General features: G+C 32.8%; 2 protein-coding genes across 2 annotated transcripts; both read left to right on the forward strand.

The window, feature by feature from the left end:
• The first annotated feature begins 2,401 nt into the window (after nucleotides 1-2,401).
• Nucleotides 2,402-3,432, forward strand: LOC112707446 (uric acid degradation bifunctional protein TTL-like). Its single transcript, XM_025759219.1, has 4 exons — nucleotides 2,402-2,614; nucleotides 2,742-2,843; nucleotides 2,936-3,062; nucleotides 3,218-3,432. The coding sequence occupies exons 1-4, from the start codon at nucleotides 2,402-2,404 to the stop codon at nucleotides 3,430-3,432; spliced, it is 657 nt and encodes a 218-aa protein (XP_025615004.1).
• A 10,986-nt stretch (nucleotides 3,433-14,418) lies between these two features.
• On the forward strand, nucleotides 14,419-17,975 carry LOC112800878 (uncharacterized). The gene is made up of 2 exons (XM_025843325.3): nucleotides 14,419-14,848; nucleotides 15,776-17,975. Exon 2 carries the CDS (start codon nucleotides 15,821-15,823, stop codon nucleotides 17,708-17,710), a length of 1,890 nt encoding a protein of 629 aa, XP_025699110.1. The 5' UTR covers nucleotides 14,419-14,848; nucleotides 15,776-15,820; the 3' UTR covers nucleotides 17,711-17,975.
• The last annotated feature ends 1,715 nt before the right edge of the window (nucleotides 17,976-19,690 follow it).

Below are 19,690 nucleotides of genomic sequence, written 5' to 3' on the forward strand. Positions count from 1 at the left end.
AATTATTTTGATGTGGTGGCAATACTTTTGTTTTCTGAATGTATGCTTAAACAGTGCATATGTCTTTTGAATTTGTGGTTCATAAATGTTGGCTCTTGAAAGAATGATGAAAAAGGAGACATGTTACTGAGGATCTGAAAAATCATTAAAATGATTCTTGAAGCAAGAAGAAGCAGTGAATACAAAAAAAATTCGAAAAAAAAGGGAAAAAAAAGAAAACGAAAAAAAAAAGAAAAGAGAAAAAGAGAAATAAAGTTGTGATCCAAGGCAATAAGAGTGTGCTTAAGAACCCTGGACACCTCTAATTGGGGACTTTAGCAAAGCTGAGTCACAATCTGAAAAGGTTCATCCAATTATGTGTCTGTGGCATGTATGTATCCGGTGGTAATACTGGAAGACAGAGTGCTTTGGGCCACGGCCAAGACTCAATAAGTAGCTATGCTCAAGAATCATCATACTTTACTAGGAGAATCAATGACACTATCTGGATTCTGAGTTCCTAAAGAAGCCAATCATTCTGAATTTCAAAGGATAGAGTGAGATGCCAAAACTATTCAAAGGCAAAAAGCTAAAAGCCCCGCTCATCTAATTAATACTAATCTTCATAGATGTTTTTGGAATTCATTGCATATTCTCTTCTTTTTATCTTATTTGATTTTCAATTGCTTGAGGACAAGCAACAATTTAAGTTTGGTGTTGTGATGAGCGGATAATTTGTACGCTTTTTGGCATTGTTTTTAGTATGTTTTTAGTATGATCTAGTTAGTTTTTAGTATATTTTTATTAGTTTTTAGTTAAAATTCACTTTTCTGGACTTTACTATGAGTTTGTGTGTTTTTCTGTGATTTCAGGTATTTTCTGGCTGAAATTGAGGGACCTGAGCAAAAATCTGATTCAGAGACTAAAAAGGACTGCAGATGCTGTTGGATTCTGACCTCCCTGCACTCAAAGTGGATTTTCTAGAGCTACAAAAGCCCAATTGGCGCGCTCTCAACGGCGTTGGAATGTAGACATCCTGGGCTTTCCAGCAATATATGATAGTCCATACTTTGCCCAAGATTTGATGGCCCAAACCGGCGTTCAAAGTCACCCTCAGAATTCCCAGCGTTAAACGCCGGAACTGGCACAAGAATGGGAGTTAAACGCCCAAACTGGCACCAAAGCTGGCGTTTAACTCCAAGAGGAGTCTCTACATGAAAATGCTTCATTGCTCAGCCCAAGCACACACCAAGTGGGCCCGGAAGTGGATTTTTATGTCATTTACTCATCTCTGTACACCCTAGGCTACTAGTTCTCTATATATAGGACCTTTTACTATTGTATTTAGGAGCCTTTTGATCATGTTTTTATGATTGAACCCTCTTTGGGAGGCTGGCCATTCGACCATGCCTAGACCTTGTTCTTATGTATTTTCAACGGTGGAGTTTCTACACACCATAGATTAAGGTGTGGAGCTCTGCTGTACCTCGAGTATTAATGCAATTACTATTGTTCTTCTATTCAATTCCGCTTGTTCTTGTTCCAAGATATCACTTGTTCTTCAACTTGATGAATGTGATGATCCGTGACACTCATCATCATTCTCATCTATGAACGTATGCCTGACAACCACCTCCGTTCTACCTTAGATTGGGTGGATATCTCTTGGATTCTTTAACCGGAATCTTCGTGGTATAGGCTAGAACTGATGGCGGCATTCAAGAGAATCCGAAAGGTCTAACCTTGTCTGTGGTATTCTGAGTAGGATTCAATGATTGAATGACTGTGACGTGCTTCAAACTCCTGAGGGCGGGGCGTTAGTGACAGACGCAAAAGAATCACTGGATTCTATTCCGGCCTGATCGAGAACCGACAGATGGATAGCCGTGCCGTGACAGGGTGCGTTGAACATTTCCACTGAGAGGATGGGAGGTAGCCACTGACAACGGTGAAACCCTTGCATAAGCTTGCCATGGAAAGGAGTAAGAAGGATTGGATGAAGACAGTAGGAAAGCAGAGAGACGGAAGGGACAAGCATCTTCATACGCTTATCTGAAATTCCTACCAATGAATTACATAAGTATCTCTATCTTTATCTTTATGTTTTATTTGCATATCACCATACCCATTTGAGTTTGCCTGACTAAGATTTACAAGGTGACCATAGCTTGCTTCATACCAACAATCTCTGTGGGATCGACCCTTACTCGCGTAAGGTTTATTACTTGGACAACCCAGTACACTTGCTGGTTAGTTGTGCGAAGTTGTGTTTATGCCATGGTATTGAACACCAAGTTTTTGGATTCATTACCGAGGATTATTTGATTTGTGAAAAGTATTGATCACAATTTCGTGCACCAAATTACGATATTATTATCATTGACAAATTTATTTAATATAAAATGGTGTTGTAACAGGAGTAATGAAAATGGAGGATTTCTCATCATACTGTGCAGGCACAATATTCGCTAACGAAATGGCTATGGCCTCTCCATTCTCTTCATTGGAACATGCAATTACGGTTGTCAGAGACATATGGTACCGTAAGTTGAATGTTAGGTCTTGGTTGGAGGCTATATCAGGACGATCTTGTTCTAATGAATACTTGGAAATGGTGAACGAAGCTACTATGCAGGTCTGTTCATTAGTCGTACCCTTAAACACTTGTGTTAAACATTATTTGATTAATAAGTATTTTACTTTGATATATGCGTACAACATTTAACCAATGATAGTTGTTACGTTCATGCTAAAATTTGTAGGAACTTAATAAATGGGGATTAAGGTACAAGGAGAAATTTGGCTATGTTTTTGTGACATTTGTAGTTTGTAGGACATCTGAAGACATACTTGCTGAATTAAAGGTTAAATAAATTTCTAGCATAGAAAGTGAATTACAGAGACACAATATGCTTTACAAAAAAGACCATCAACTATACATTTTATTATGGTGCAGATGCGCTTTAATAACTCGCATGGTGTTGAGTTGGAGATTGTTTCAACAGAGGAATTGAAGTATATAGAACGTGCTATTAGAGAGCTTCTTTCCATGAAATATGTCCAAACTACCGATGAAGGAGATGGTAATAGTTAATTTTGTATTTGTTAATTTTGAAAGTCCTCTTTCCATAATTCCACAATTTTTTTCCTTAATAACTAGGTAATGACCTGGAAGTTATCAGTATCTTTTTAGTAGATTTATGTGTTGTTGGTTGCATGTTCATATATTAAATGTTAGCTGAATATTCAAGCGAAATAGTTGCTGACACTCTAGATGGAGCAGACACTGATTCAGAAGATGATTTAGATGCTATCTTCTCTGGTGGATATGACATCTCCAAGGATGTTGAGCTCAATAAGGTTCCAGAAGACAATAAAACTTTAAACACCCAACATAGAGAAGATGTCGTATATGCTGCAAAAAGGGGTTTTGATCTGAACAAGTTGCCATAGTTTGGAGATGACTTATCAGATCTATAATCACGTCACTACAGCGAATTTCTAACAGAGTATTTCTGGCCAGGTCAATACGATGTTGATGAGAAATTTTTTGACTCAAAACTTATTTGTCTACTTTAGTAATTCTGATTTTTATGCTCCACTGAACTTTGTTTTGAGTTTATGAATTCGAACGTTCACTTGATTTTTATGTTATCATATATGGTTGAATACAAACTCAAAATGGCTGATAGTACAAGAGAAAACCTGATTCGTTAATTTATTTTTAGTTATTCATTTATAAATATTTTTTAATTAATGAATTATTTTTTATGTAACACAAAAATGAAAATTTATTTAATGCATTAAGTTACAGTATTTGAAACATGTTTTTTCAGTTAAAAAATAGCGAGGACTAGAATAGTTTTTAGAAGGCAATAATGTTTATACAAAAAAAAAAATCAAGTTAAAAATAATTTTACAGCGGTTAGAAAAAAACCGCTGCGAAATGAGTATCAATGTATTCAACAACTGTACATTTTGCGGTGGTTACAGAAAAATCACTGCAAAATGAAATTATTTGGTAGCACATAATGGGTACATTTCGCAGCGGTTACCAAAAAACCACTACAAAATGAGATCATTTGGTAGCGTCTCCTAAAACTGCCACAAGAACCGCTGCAGATTCTATTTAACAGCGGTTGAGAAAAACCGCTGCTAAATATCTGCCGCTATCTGCTGATTTTCTTGTAGTGAATAAAGAGAATAAGTAATGATAATAATAGTAATAATATATATATATATATATATATATATATATATATATATATATATATATATATAAAGACAACTACGATATGGAGACACAGTAGTTTCCAATGACACACTTTTTTAAGTTTAAATCACATTCTTTCATATAAATTGGAAAATCTAATTTTCTCTATCTCAAAAACTCATAACACATAAATTAATTTTTAATCTTAAACTCTAAAACTTAAATTTTAAATAACATAATTATCAGAACCAAATTAGTAATTGATTCGATCATATAACCAATTCACCGAATTATTGGTTTAACTGATAAATTATTGATTCAATCGGTTAATTCAGTCATAATTAAATAAAAATATAAAATTATAAAAATTAATTAAAATCAAAAGTTAAAATTTAAAATGTATATCTTTACAAGTATATTAATAGCGCTACGTCGATAAAAATAATTATTTTATATATATATAATCGTATGAATGATTAGGACATGTTTAAAATTAATTTCTATTTAAGATATTGTATAATTTTAATCTCCAATCAATTTATTAACATAAATTATCTTTATTTTTAAATTTAATATATATATATATTTGTTTAGTTTTATTTTTTCATAAATTTACTATTCTTTTAAAATTTTAATGATTTATTAATTACTTTGTATTTTACTAAGCTCTTCAAATTTTTTAATATTGATGTGTCTATGTCTACGTTTGGAGTAATTGATGTTTTCACTGCTTTGTTAATATCACATTAGGCATATGTAATTATCTCAATTCTCAACTCTTCAATTAAACCTTTCTTTACAGACAACCTTATGCGTTTGGATTTTTTTTTTTTTTGTTGGTGATGGTCATTTTTTGTGTCGCTCACATATTTTATTTTTTTATGTGATATTAATGATGTGTATGTCTAATGTGATATTAAAATATGTCTAATCTGTTTAGATTTTTTTATGTTGATAATTAAAAAAATCTATTTTTGGTGTTTAATATTATTTAGTTCACATTAATAAAAAAATTATATTTTTATATTTTTTGTTGAATATTTAATTTGTGACATTAATAATAATAATTAAAGCTTGATATATTTAATTTTGAATATTGCATTGTTATTGTTCATGCTAATAATAATATTTTTTATTTTTAAATTTTAACTTTTCATGTTAATAATGAATAAAATTATATTCAGGTTTTAAAATATTATTATCTGGTATGATTTTTTTGTATTAAATATGCTATCTAAGTAAAATTAAATTATATTCAGGAATTAAAAAGAAAAATTAATTTTTGTTAGTATTTTGTAATTTAATGATTTTGATCTCTTATTTTTTATAAAAAATTTGAAGAGCTCAGTAACTATAAAGTAATTAATGAATCATTAAAAGTTTAAAAGAATAATAAATTTATGAGAAAACAAAACTAAAAAAATATATATTGAATTTAAAAGTAAGGATAATTTATGTTAATAAATTGATTGGAGATTAAAATTACACAGATATCTTGAATAGAAATTAGTTTTAAATATGTCCTAATCATTTATACGATTAAATATATAAAATAATTATTTTTATTGACATAACGTTATTAATATATTTGTGAAGACATATATTTTAAATTTTAACTTTTAATTTTAATTTATTTTTATAATTTTATATTTTTATTTAATTATAATTGATTAATTGGGTAAATTAGTGACCCATTGATTAAACCAATAATCCAGTAATCCAGTCATATAATTAGATTAATAACCAATTTGATTATGATAATTATGTTATTTAGGATTTAAATTCTAGGATTTGAGATTAAGAACTAACTCTTGTGTTATGAGTTTTTAAGATAGAGAAAATTAGATTTTTTCAATTTATATAAAAGAAGGGGATTGAAACGTGAACTACTGTATCTCCATATCATAGTTCTCTTTTTATATATATATATAAGATTATAATTATTATTACTAATATTATCATTATTTATTCTCTTGGATTTTATATTGTTATTATTTATTATTACTATAATAATATTTTATGTTCCAATTTAAATTTTATGTTCAAAAGAACATTTTTTGGGTCGAGACACTAAAAAAAAAATTCTCTCTCTTAACAATTAATTAATTTTTTAATCATGTATTAATTTATCCTGCAAACATCACTAATTATTTTTTTAACTGACTGGATGATTGACACCCATCTGTTTTGTGTCAGTTGTTATTCCCGATTATGGCTATAGATGAATCATGCGTCTATGGTTCTTTCATACCACTTCATTCTTTCATGCCATTTCAACATGTACCGAAGAAAATTACTTTTAGCACCATAGCATCACCCATATTTGACATTCAAACATTTGTTTCTCTCTCCTTGCATTATTGGACATAACTTTTTCACATTTTAAGTAGGTGTATACTATTTTATTATTACTACTTTGCTAATTACTTAATGATGAAATCATTAATTTTATACTTAAATAAATAAAGTGAATTTATTACTTTTTATGTGTGATACAGATGAAAAATATAAATTTTTATTAATTATAAAACATTCAACTATGGTTTATAATTATAAATATTATTATTAAAAAATTAATTGTTATTTATAAATATTATTATTCAACTTTATTTTTTGTTATTATTAAGATTGTGTTTGATATGGAATACGAAATTAAAATTAAAAAATTAAAATTTAATATTATATTTAATGTCTAAAAATTAAAATTAAAATTTTAATCCAATTTAATACTTTTAAAAAATAGAAAAACAAAAAATTAAAATTTTTAAAGACAAAGACTAAAACTTTAAACATTTTTTAAAGATAATGCTAGAGAAACAATGAGATATGTGTATAATGGCTACAATGGATCATTTAAAAATCCTAATTTAGTTTAACAATGTAAATTAACCCATTAATAACCCTAATTTTTTTAAGATGTTTAGTTAACCATACCACAAAATTTTAGGAAATTATATTTTTTCCCCTCAAATCCTAATACAGTAAATTGAGGCCCTTTTACCCCCTATTCCAAAACCCTTTCAATTGTTGAAGAAAGACCCTCAGCGCCGTTTGTCTAGGAAGACCCCTCAACTCCGGAAACGACAACACGGTAGGCGAACAGGTTGTTGAACCGCACCCAAGACCGTCGCGTACACGACGCCGTGATCGCGGGAGAAAGTCTGTGCTCCGCCTCTGATCAGAGCCGAAGGGATCGAGGACGCTGAACATCCCGCCGTCCCGAACCCGGATTCCGTCCGCGGTGCGCCTCCGGTCAGAGCTGAAGGCAGAGGAGGGCGCACCCCCGAAAGAAGCATTTGTGCCGTTGCACTCGTGTGGGCACCCCCGTCGCCGGTCAACTGAGCATCCGATCCGAGGAAACCAGCGGCGTGCTCTTCACAGGGGAAACATGTAACATCATCAGCTGAATATGCTAACCATCGAGTGTAAGTATCTTTAGTTGTTCATCTTTCAAACGGTTATAGCTGTTGCATGTAGTGTTAGAGATAGATATTGTTGAATATATGAGTGATTAACCATGATGGGAAAGCTATGGGTGCGATGGTAGCATCCCGGAGACTGTGTGGTAGGCAGTTCATTTACGTTATTGTAATTCATGATGATTTAACTTTAGCGCGGGAAAGAACTGAAAAGCTGGTTCGTTTTGATTTCATATCATTTTAAATTTATTTTTTCCCTTTTTTGACTGTATCTGTGTGGACCATGTGCATCTAATTTGACGTTTTGTTGCTTGACCATGGTTGACTCTGCGTTGATATTATCTCGGATGGTTAGTTTAGTATGATATTGGATGGTTAGTCTTGAAATTTTGCTATTGAGTTGAATTTTGATTGATAAAAAAAATCTTTCTCTTGACATTGTAACTAAATAATTACCAGCTCTTTATGATATTGCTTTGTAATAATAATAAAATAAATTTGTAAATAAACCATGGTTGTAATTTTTAGGGCCTATTGTTTCTTGGTAAGAGCAAAAGGACAAGCTTCATTGATTTTATGACTTTCAGCAAGACCTTTTGGCTTTTACTATTTCAATTCCTTTTGCTATTACCTCAAATTCTGGTTAATTTTCTTTTGTTAGTTGCTAAGGTCGCAGCAGAAACCAAAATCTGAGTGACTGTTTTAGAATCCTTAGAAGCCTAATGAAGAAGTACCCCTGGCATGCGGCTTTCGCAGCAAAATTTTAAAAAGTGAAACAAAATAAAGGTTTCATTGAGTTTTATGTATAAGTGAAGGTGCCACTTTTAATGTGTATGAGCTGCCAGTTCTCTTCTTGATTGCTGAAACTATTGTTGCTTCTTTTTTATTGGCTGCAAAATACTCATCATACAGAAGTTATGTATTCCAAGATGGATGCCATAGTGTGATACAAGATGTTACAGTTATGAGAACTATATATGAATTGATACATTTTTGAATTTGTACTGTGATCATATAATACTGAATGAAAGAAGCATTAAGAGAAAAAAAACAACAAATGTAAATAAAAAAGAATAGTATCTATCTAATCTAAGTTGGTCAAGGATAGGAACAAAATGTATCCTTTTTAATGCATAGGAATAGCCTCTCATATGCTAATGCCATCTTTCTAGCTGTGAACATAGAATTTGCATATTCACGGCATACCTTTCCCCTTCTTGCAAGCCTCTCTTTCCCTTCATTCACATGCACTCTTCTGCTTGGAATCTGGTAAACATCCCTTATTCTCAAGCCTGGATCCCGTGATTTTTAAACATGAGAGACTAAATTGAATTTAGTATGCTTTAACAAGGTAATACCTGCTATATGGACAAAAGAATGTGTTGGTGGCTTTGCGATGCTTCTTTGTATCATGCTGTTTTGTGGAAAACAAGCTTGACTTTTTTTCGTGTAATCTATTTATATACTGCTTCCGGGTACAGGAGCCGGATAAATACACTATATTAATTTTTTTTTTGGTGCCTCAGGAACCGGAAAACAACCACACTGTCTCAACTTCAAGCTCTCAACAATTCAAGCGTGCTAACCTACTATTAGGTGAATCACCTTTGTTTAGTTTTCCTTATATACTAATTTTCACAACATGCATGTTGGTTTATACAACCTGATATCACGGTGTCCGTTCTCTATGTGTTTGTATTCGTTGCGTTGTTTGACAGCTTTTTTAGATTCCACCTGAAACTTGTATCTATCATCTTTGTTCCATCATATTGATCAACAGTTAATTGATGTCGCTGAATCATGTGCTAGCAAGAGGACTGAAACCATAAATGTGTCCTTAGTGCATCTTATAATTTCTAAACGGTCTTGTTTATTATGTCATACAACAGTTTATAATGTACACGCTTATTTTGTCTTTTGGTTTTTGTATGATTTTTGCTGGTTTTTTTAAAAAAATTCCAATTCTATATGCTCATGTGGGAGTCGCCTGAAGTGAATATCTTTTTTTTGAATCATTTATTGACATGCCCTCTGGTGAAGGAATAAAACAATATCTGGACCTATCTAGTCGATGAATTGTATGAAAGTAGTTTTCATTGATGAGTGTTATGCTTGTAGTTGACGGGTGTGCGGCTGGTCTTTGTTTGTTAATGATATTTCAAAGCTGTTTGGGTACCCCTTGTGATAGGGAATTCGATAGTTGGTTTGATTGATAGACATGACCCATAGTTATTTTGATTGTTAGTTAAGTGTGTGGATGGTCAGTTATAGTGTGAAATAACTGATTTATGTGTTCATGAATTAGTTTATCATCCTAGTTATAGATGGTTACTAATGGGAAGTTTTGAGCTTTGATATTTGTTTATCTTCCATAGCATAGAAGATACACTGAAAGGTTTCAGGGGGACTATTGCGTGAGCAGATTACCACGCTGCTGGAAGGAATCAATCTGTATACCGGCTGACCTGAAACTCAGATGGGTAAAAATGTAGCAAACAAATTACATCACTAAATCAACATATTTTTTTTTAAAACGTTATTCTGATCTTTTTTTGGTTTTGCTCAACAGAAACTAGTAGAGACTCGGTGCTCACCTTGCTACATCAATAACTTATTTACCCACCTGGAACGACATCATGAGCGAGCTAAGTTGGACGAGATTGAGGCCATAGGATTCGGTTTCCTCCGTCGCGTACCACAATGGCACGTAAAACAGAGCATCATGCTCTAACTAGCCAGGGCGTATGACGTTGACACAAACACGCTCATGGTGGACGCAGGGAACATTCGCATTAGTGCCAAACTTATTGGCAGTGTATTCGGCATACCTTCTCATGGTTAGTGTTAGTTATGTAGGATGTAAAAATTTCTCTGCCTGGTTTACTTTCTCTGTTGTTGACACTTACTGATTGTGGCAAACTGTTCCGTTCCTCGCAGGCGACCCAATCCCAGATTTGCAGAAGAAAAATCCATCGCATCTGGCAATTAAGGCGGAGTTTCAGAAGAAAACAACAAGCCAACTCCGTGAGTTTGTCTTTGCTTGTCCAATGGAGACTGAGCAATAGAGGATGAGGTTTAGAAGATACTTTATCATGGTTGTTTTGAAGATGTTTCTGAACCCCACAAGCCAGCAAACAATTTCTCTGTGGCACCTCCCGCCAATATTAGATGTGTCGAACCCTAGACGGTTTCATTGGCCTTATCACATATTGAAGTGGCTGCGGGATGCGATACGGAAATTCCAAGATGAGAACAGGGAAACTTGCGGCGGGTGCATGTTCGTGCTGCTGGTAATGCAATAAATTAATTTAATTTGTAGCCAATGTACCACCGTATGTGTAATTCCTAAAATTTAAGTTATTTCTCTATAGGTTTTGTACTTTTAGCGCTTGAAACATGGTCCATTGCATGCATGTCGAGTTTCCGAACCCTGGATTGTTGAGTGGACTGCGAATGAGCTTGATAAGAAGACCGACTACGTCATCTCACAGGTTCAATCTCTATTAATGCATTTTATAAAATCTAGTTGAACAAAGAAATGCAATGGGCGGTCCACGGTGAGTGATTGGAATCTTGTTTTTGACCAAATGTTGAACACACAGGGTTGCATAGTAACAAATGTAAGGACCAAGAGAAAGCAGAGAAAACAATGTTCGAGTAAAGCTGTTAACGAGGGGAAAAGGTGTAAAAGGACCCGCAACGACACTGACGAATCACCGTCTACCAAAGGGAAGACTTCACCTCATCCAACCTATAGGAACGCAGAAAAGGTGATTTGCTCTCCTTATGCAAGATCGTTAGCTCAATTAATTGGATCCTTATTTATGTGTTGTGATGGTTGATCGTTATCATAGATTTTGCGATAACAAAATTGTAATTGAGGCTTCATTATGTGGTTGTATGGCTTGTTTTGATATATGAAGTTCATAAAAGAACGGTTACGAGGGCTAGAATCAATGACCGTGCATGATATTTACATGTTTCTATGTTGAAAGCTTGTTTGATATTTACATGTTTCTATGTTGAAAGTTTGTTACTTAAACAGGATGATTTAGGATGCTCAGATTAGGTTCTAACCTGAATTGGATAGATAAATTATGATTAATTTATTTGGATGACTTTTTATATATGAAAGAATTGCTTGATGGTGCTGCCTAGTTGATTAATTACCTTGCTGAAGGATGTTCACTATAGTTGGGTTTTGGATGTAAAATATAGTGTGGCCATAGATGGTTAGTTTTTATGAACGATTGTGAGGTTGTTATGTTTCCCAAATTACTGGAAGTTCACATTAGATTTTTTCCATGTATTTGTTGTCCCATGTTGAACACAGGGTTGCCTAGTCAACAATTCAATGAAAAGACACAAGAAGCAGCCTTCGAGTAAGGCAGTTAACAAGAAAGGAGGGTGCAGAAGGCCATGCAAGGACACTGACCAATTTCCGTCTACTGAAGGCAAGACTACATCTCAGCCAAGATACAAGGAGACGGATAAGGTGGTCTGCTTTCTGTATCATAGCTTATGTGATGATTTGAATTGAATGTTCACTTTGTTATATTTTTGGGTTTACACCTTAGTATGATTTGGTTGTTCACTTTAATAGGGTTTTCTTTGTTTGTTAATTTAAATGATGATATGCATGAATTTACATCACAGCAATCCAAGACTGGTACGAGGAGAAAGGTGATTGTCAGTAGGAGCCGATCTAGACGAAGAATCAGAAAAGAAATTCCAAAAGAAAGTGTCTCAGAAAACACTGCTGCACCATTGGTAGTCTCGGAATCTGATGATGATGACCATGTCCCGCTTGCTAGAAGGATACGGTTATTCCGACAGCACCCTCCGCCACATGAATCAAGACAAGAAGATCCAGTGTTCAACGGCACTCATGAAAGTCATCAAGCTGGAAAAACTAACCTCAAAAATGGATCTCCACACACACCGCCAGCAGCACCTATACAGCTCAGTTAATAATTTGAAATTTGAAACTATTTAAAATGAATAATCTTACATTATTGGATGTAATTTTTCACCGTTAAACACACTTATAATGACTATATATCACAATTTCTGCTGATTCCCTAGCACTCCTCGTTTAGATAATTATATTTGTTTTAATTTTTATACTTATTTTAAATTAATCAAAACATTAAAACATAATTTAATCATACACACTTTGTATCAAATAAAATATAAAAATTTAATTTAATCTTTGTATTATTTTTTAGTATCTTTATGTTTTAATTTTTGTCTTTCGGTTTCAACCTTCTAAATTCAAACTAATAGTGCAAACTCCTGGCATGGACTTGTCCACTAGTTTAAATAAAAAAAAAAAAATCCATTTTTAGGAGCAGAGTGAGTTGAGAGGCTAGTGGTTGACTGGTTCTGATTGTATAAAGTTTTTTCCCTCCATTTTCCGAAGTACGGTTTTCTTCTCTCTCTTTTTCGTTAAGCAAGGGTTTAGGGGAGGGTTTGATGCATCGGACGGCAATAGAGCTTAACCGACACCATCAACGAATGAGATTTACGGGGTGCCACGTTTTTGTCTTGATCCAAGAATTGATGGCGATATCTATTGATTTCTTCTCCCAAGTTAAACTATTATTTAAATAAAAAAGAAAGAAAGAATATTTTAGTCTTATAAAATAATTTTAATTTGATAACATATGATTTTTGTAAGACTATTTAGTATTTAGAAAATAGATATTTTCATCTCTTGAGTAAATTTATTTTTTCAATTCATTTTTACATGAATGCCAAAGAGAATTATATTTTTATTAAATTAAGATTACTTTTAAAAAATTAATTATCATTTCTTTATTTTTTAAGTCATTTTGTCACCAATTAAATTTTTTAAAATCAAATGATAGTCTACTCCTTCCACCGTTCCACGTTGCGCCTCAACGATTCTCGCTCACACCAGGTTGTTTTTGCTTTTACCATTTTTCCTATTTCTTCTAACTAGGGTAAGCTCGAAAAAGATAATAATAATAATAATAATAATAATAATTAGGTTTATACAATATTGGAATACGAATTGTTTGATCACTTGAGTTTTTTTCGTAAAATATCTTTTATTACATATAATGTAAAATATTATTATTTCAAAAATTTGAATTAAAAATTTCTTAGTTAAAATATTGTTACATTTATAAATAGAATTTTTTATACATTTTAACGTAAAAAATAAAAATAAATTTATAAAGATAATTATATTATTTCATTAATAAAATAATTAATTTTTAAATACACTGTTTAAAATATTATTTAAATTTATAAATCTAGTTAAAAAAAATGTACAAAATCAATAATGCTAGAAAATCAATATAGTTCTAGCAAAAAATCAGCCAAATACTTATGGATAAATCTAAAATTTCTATGTAGATGGTGTTTATGTGCATTAAGATGTTTTTTTTTTTGTAAATTGGATGGTTCTTAATCTATTTTCTGATTTATCATATTTTAGATATTTGGAGAGGGAAAGAGAGTAAAGAGACAGAAGCTAATTAAATCAGTTTCCATAATTCACTGTAATGATACTGAAGATATCTCTTCCTAATTTAAATGTGGTGAAACATTTAATAACTCATATTTTAAATTAAAAATAAATAAAATTAATTACTATATTTATAATTAATTAATTTATTTCATTCTTGGCTGATTTGGAGTTGATTCATATACTTTTCCTTATAAATATATTATTATCTATTAATATCCATAACTAATAATAATAATAATAATAATAATAATAATAATAATAATAATAATAATAATAATAATAATAATAGCTAGATTGACAAAACAGTTAAAGAAAAGAACACATCAAATTAATAGTGTTTGAGATCTGTTCACAAAACACAATCACATGCCATAAATAAACCGAGTGGTGCCAGAAAAATTTTCAGTAAAATTATTCTTACTTCTGCAGTTCTGCTTGTTTCCATATATATTCTTAATCGAAAAAGGATATTCAGATCCACAACTATTTCTCACTAAACCCAGTTTCTGTAACTTCTATCCATTCACAGTTTTTTTTTTTTTTTTGTTATTATTTTTGTCATATCCTTCCCATATTTCTCAGTATTGCAGATTAATCAAGATCACGTGTTGTACGTTGTGAGCATTGTCCATTTTGAGAGAGAAAATTTGTTACCTTTCATCACCACTGCAGAAAAAGACATTTCTTCGTTGTGAATTTTGAGTATCTTGCACAACCTGTGGGTACAATTTGATACGGGTATGTGATGTTATTGATGCAATTGCTTTCTTTTCTTTTTTGTTTCTGGAAACTTCTCTTCAATTTTTGGGGTAGTTGAATTGCTTGTTTAATTGAGTTGTTTAGGATTTAAGCCTGGATCTGTGTTTGATGTGTGTGAATTTTCCTTGAACATGCTCTGTTTCAGTATTTGATTATTTATGTTCTGGTCAATCCTTGATCTGGGTTTGTATAAGGGAACACCCGTATTTCGTGTTGTTTGTTTGATTCAGAATTACTATAATATGAATTTGTATTATTCTTGTTTACTGAATACTATCTAGATACTTGTTCTGTTGCTTAGTAATAAGTAGGGTGTAAATATGATCTTGATTTTATTATAACTTTAATAATGTGTAGAGTATTCTAGGCACTATGTGTCTAGTGATTTAATTTCTTTGGTTTTAAAAAATGAGGAGTGTTGGGGGCCAGCAACCTTTGTGATCTGTAGCTATCAAGTAACCATCAATAATGTTTTTAATGGTATGAGATTTTATCCAATAGTGTGGAATTACTCATTTTTCTCTTACTGGTTACATCCTGGCCAAAATTTAATAAAGTTGCTTGCCCCTAGACTTTTCCTTTAAGAATTATAACTATAGTATTTAAATTTATGATTTAGTGGAATTTAATCTGTTGTTTAATTGGAAATATATAAGCAGTTTGAGTAGGGTGCTAATGAGAAATATGAATTGTGATCAACACTGTTTTTCTTCTACAACTGCTTTATATAGGAAAATAGCAATAGACATTAGTATCTTGATCAAACCATTTTGGATATGCATTTTTCAGTTTTCAGTTTTTTTTTCTTTTGTCTTTTTATTCATTTGTTTGTTATCAGTTATCTTGAGCAGGCCACTAGTGTTGTATTGCAGAGTCTCTGATAGAAGTTAATCTTCATATGGACAGGTATATTTTAAAGAAGTGAAAATTTTGGAGACTGAGAAATTCGGCATGTTCAGATTATCTCCTCGGAGGAATCAAAGATCGAAAGGCTTCAAGGTGAAGCATGCTCTACAACTAATCCTCTTGCTTGGCATTTGTATCTGGTTGGTTTACCAAATCAAACATTCCCATGAGAATAAAGGATCCAAAGGTGAAAACCAAAAAATCAGTAGTGATTTGAAATTAGGGAGGAAGGATCCCCGTCCTCGTGTGGAGGAAACTTCAGTGATCGATGCGAGGCACAAGGAGGAGGATGACGAGGAGGAAGAAAACAAGCATGAGGAGCAAACCAAACTGGATGGTGTTAACGGTGTGGAAGATGAAGCCCTGATGCAAAAGAATGAGATAAGTAGCAGTGAAGACAATTCAGAGAATGGACAGGATTCAGTGGACAAAGAGAATGAAGAGAGTTCTGAAAACGACGGGACTCACATGGAAAGTGTGCAGCATAATATGGAGGAGGACAATACGGAGAGGGAGCATGGAGAGGATGATAAAAATGACACGGAGGAGAACAAAGAAAGCGGAGAAACTATAGAGAAGGGTGTACAAGAGAATGAAGAGACAGAAGATAACGGGAACGAAGCAATCAACCAGAGTGAAACAGAAGTGAATGAACTTGAGCAGAATAATGAGCAAGATGGTAAAGAAAAGGAGGAGAGAAATGAAATTGAAGCCGAGAAAGAAGAGCATGATAATAAGATTCAGGAAGAGACTTCATCTGAAAATCTGGTTCAAGATGGAGGCATGAAAGAAGAGGAGGAGCGTAGAGAACAACAATATGCTGGAGATAATGCCTCGAGTGCTGTAGACCATAAGTCAGAAGATGTCTTTGATGAAACTTCTAACAAGGCAGAAAAATTTGACAAAAGGGAAAACAATGAATTTGAGTCGGGGTCTGAGAAAAGTGGCTCTGAAAATACCGAAGTGACTGATTCCACTGTGACAACAGACAGCCAAGAAAATGATGGCGAGAATGAGGCAAATACAGAGAATGATTCCCAGAAGAGTTCTATTTCGGAATCAGGCGAGCAACAAGAAGTTCGGCATAACTTCAAGAATGAGTCTACAGATGAGACTGACACATCTTTCACCACTGAGAAACATAACGAAACATCAGAAAACTCAGACTCCAAGGTAGAGGACTCCAGCATGCAAAAATCATTGCCGGATTCCGACAATGCTAACTCAGATACTGCAGCAGATGAGACCGGTTCCAGTTCAAAATCTTCCTCAGAAACTCTTGATAATGATGCAAAAAATGGAGAATTTCAGGACAGTGCTAACAATAGTTCTATTGTGAATGAAAATTCCAACACCAATTCTGTCCAAGAAGAAGCACAAGAGAATGTTCAATCATCCAAAACACCAGAATCTGATAACAAAGATTCAAACCAAGAAGGGGAACTCACTACCACTGATACTACATCAGAGCAGAAAAAGGACAAATCCTCAAACGAAGAAAACAAGACAGATGCAGTGGAGAATGAGAGCGAGAGCAAAAACACTAGCGAAGACAATTCTGATTCTACTTCTGATCAAAACAAGGATGATTCTTCGAAATCAGAGAACAACACTGATGCAAACCAGGATGGCTCAAATGCTGATATAAATGAGAAAGATGCATCGTCCAATGCAGAACTGAACGAGAACAAGAATGAGAACGAAAACGAGAATGAGAACAGTGATCGGAGCAAGACGACAAGCGAAAATGATGATGAAGGTTCTCAAAATGAATCAGTGGAATCACAAAATGAGAAAGAGGAAATTGCACACACTGATGTGGATAGCAATTCCAACTTGCATGAGGATCAAGGAAGTTCTGATCGGGTCGATTTGGGAACTTTGCCGGACACCAATGGGGAAAGCAATCACAGAGATGTTGCTACTGCAGAGTGATAATGCACTGCAATAAAATTAGTTTTATCTTTTTCTTTCTTCTTTTAGTTACAATTAGTTTGTCATCTTTGCTTCTTCTGATCCTCTGCTTTCGTTTTTGGTTGAGCCATGCGCTGTTCTTTAGGTGGTTTATGATATGAAAGTTTTTGGTTCCGTAGGATTAGAACATGAATATTTAGCGTTATAGTTTAAGCTGTATAAATTATATCCTGTTCAACTGAACTGTATTAAATGCAAGCAATAATAGTTCCAACTTACTTTGAAACTATTGTGCTCTTTATGCATATTGCATCCTCCAAAAATAGAAGAAAAACGAGAAGGAACTTGGATAGTTAATAAAATGGTGGTTACTTTCATGAAAATGTTTTCATGTGAATGTCTTCATGTGAAAATCATACTCATAACTTGGATGCTGCATTGGAAAGAGTATGACATATAGGTCCTTTTGGAGTTGATGAAGTAAATCTCTGAAATATTTTGTGATGGATTTATAAGAGTGAAAAAAATAAAAAATAACGTAAATTCATTAAAAAACGAAAAAATTGCAATGAACTTATTAGGGGGGGGGGGGAGAGAGAGAGAAGTATACCAAATACATGATTGACAAATAAATTATATAATAGTTTAACAAGATGTTCACATATGCCAGTGTCCTTTTTGGTAATTAATTAAAAAAATAGCTCAATCAAATAGCTCAAGTTCAAAAATAATTAATTAAAAAAATATAAACATTTAAAAGATGTTAGTTTTACCTAGTCAATTTTAGAGAAAAGTCGAAAGACGGGAAAAAGATTACGATTGGAAGTGTTCATCTTCAAAGTTTAGTTACATCTTGAAAGTACAAAGTATCATTATTGTATCACAAGTATGAGAGTGTAATTTTGCTACTCTCAAATTATAAGTCAACTTTCATTTGTTTTTTTTTATTGTTTTTCGTATTTTTCAATCTGACAAGTCCATGATTAATTTATCACGAATTTGAGTTATATTTAAGAATTTGTCACTAATTAATAAATTATTACATATAATTATATTATGTATATTAAAAATCAAATCAATTTCTAGTATAAAATATATGTTAAAATACAAAATACATATTAAAAATAAATTAAACAACACATATATTAAACTTACATGATAGCTAATTTAGTGACTACTTTTTTATATACATATAACATTTTTGTTATTCTTAATACAACACACATTTATAACAAAATTGAATAAACACCCAATCCGATTACTGTCCATTCCAAAATAGGATAAAATAATTCCTGTCGAAAAAATAGATCCATCCCAGTTCCTGCCCATGTCTTCCGTGAGTCATGGCAACCCCTCCGTCATCTCCCCTCACCAAATTTAACGAAAGAGACCAAGTGACACTTAACGTTGTTGATGTGGACGCCAAGTCACTGTTAAGTGATATGTTGGCGAATAAAGAATGGTTAGGGATCAATTTGTCTCTCTACGGGCAATGGTTAGGGGTTGATTTGTCCCTCTTTATCCACAAAAAATGATATCATTTTACGTACTGCAGTGAACCAAAACCTATGTTATTTGGAGGTGATTATTCATCTCAACTGAAACCTCCTACTTCTCTTCCAAATCAAATACAAACAACATAACACTATAAGAAAGTTGCTGAAAATCGTCAGATTTACCAGCAGAATTACCAAAAAAATCCGCCGATAAATTTATTACCGTGGAATTTAGCAGTGGACAAATTCAAACAATAAAATCCTCAACTCTGGATTTTTTAGTCCACTGCTAATTATTGACTCTATATTTACATTTATAAATACCCTACCCCTCAGTTATAATTCAAACCTAATCTACTAAAAACATGTTAAAACCTTTACTAACTTAAACATCAGAGTCCCTTGCAGGTACCATCCCCCAACTTCACAAAGATGTCAGATGACGACATCCAAGTCGCAAAGAGATATCGGACAAATCATACAAAGGCATTTGGACCTCACGTCC

Source organism: Arachis hypogaea, chromosome 1 (genome assembly GCF_003086295.3).
Source record: "Arachis hypogaea cultivar Tifrunner chromosome 1, arahy.Tifrunner.gnm2.J5K5, whole genome shotgun sequence".
NCBI classification, from domain to species: Eukaryota; Viridiplantae; Streptophyta; class Magnoliopsida; order Fabales; family Fabaceae; genus Arachis; species Arachis hypogaea.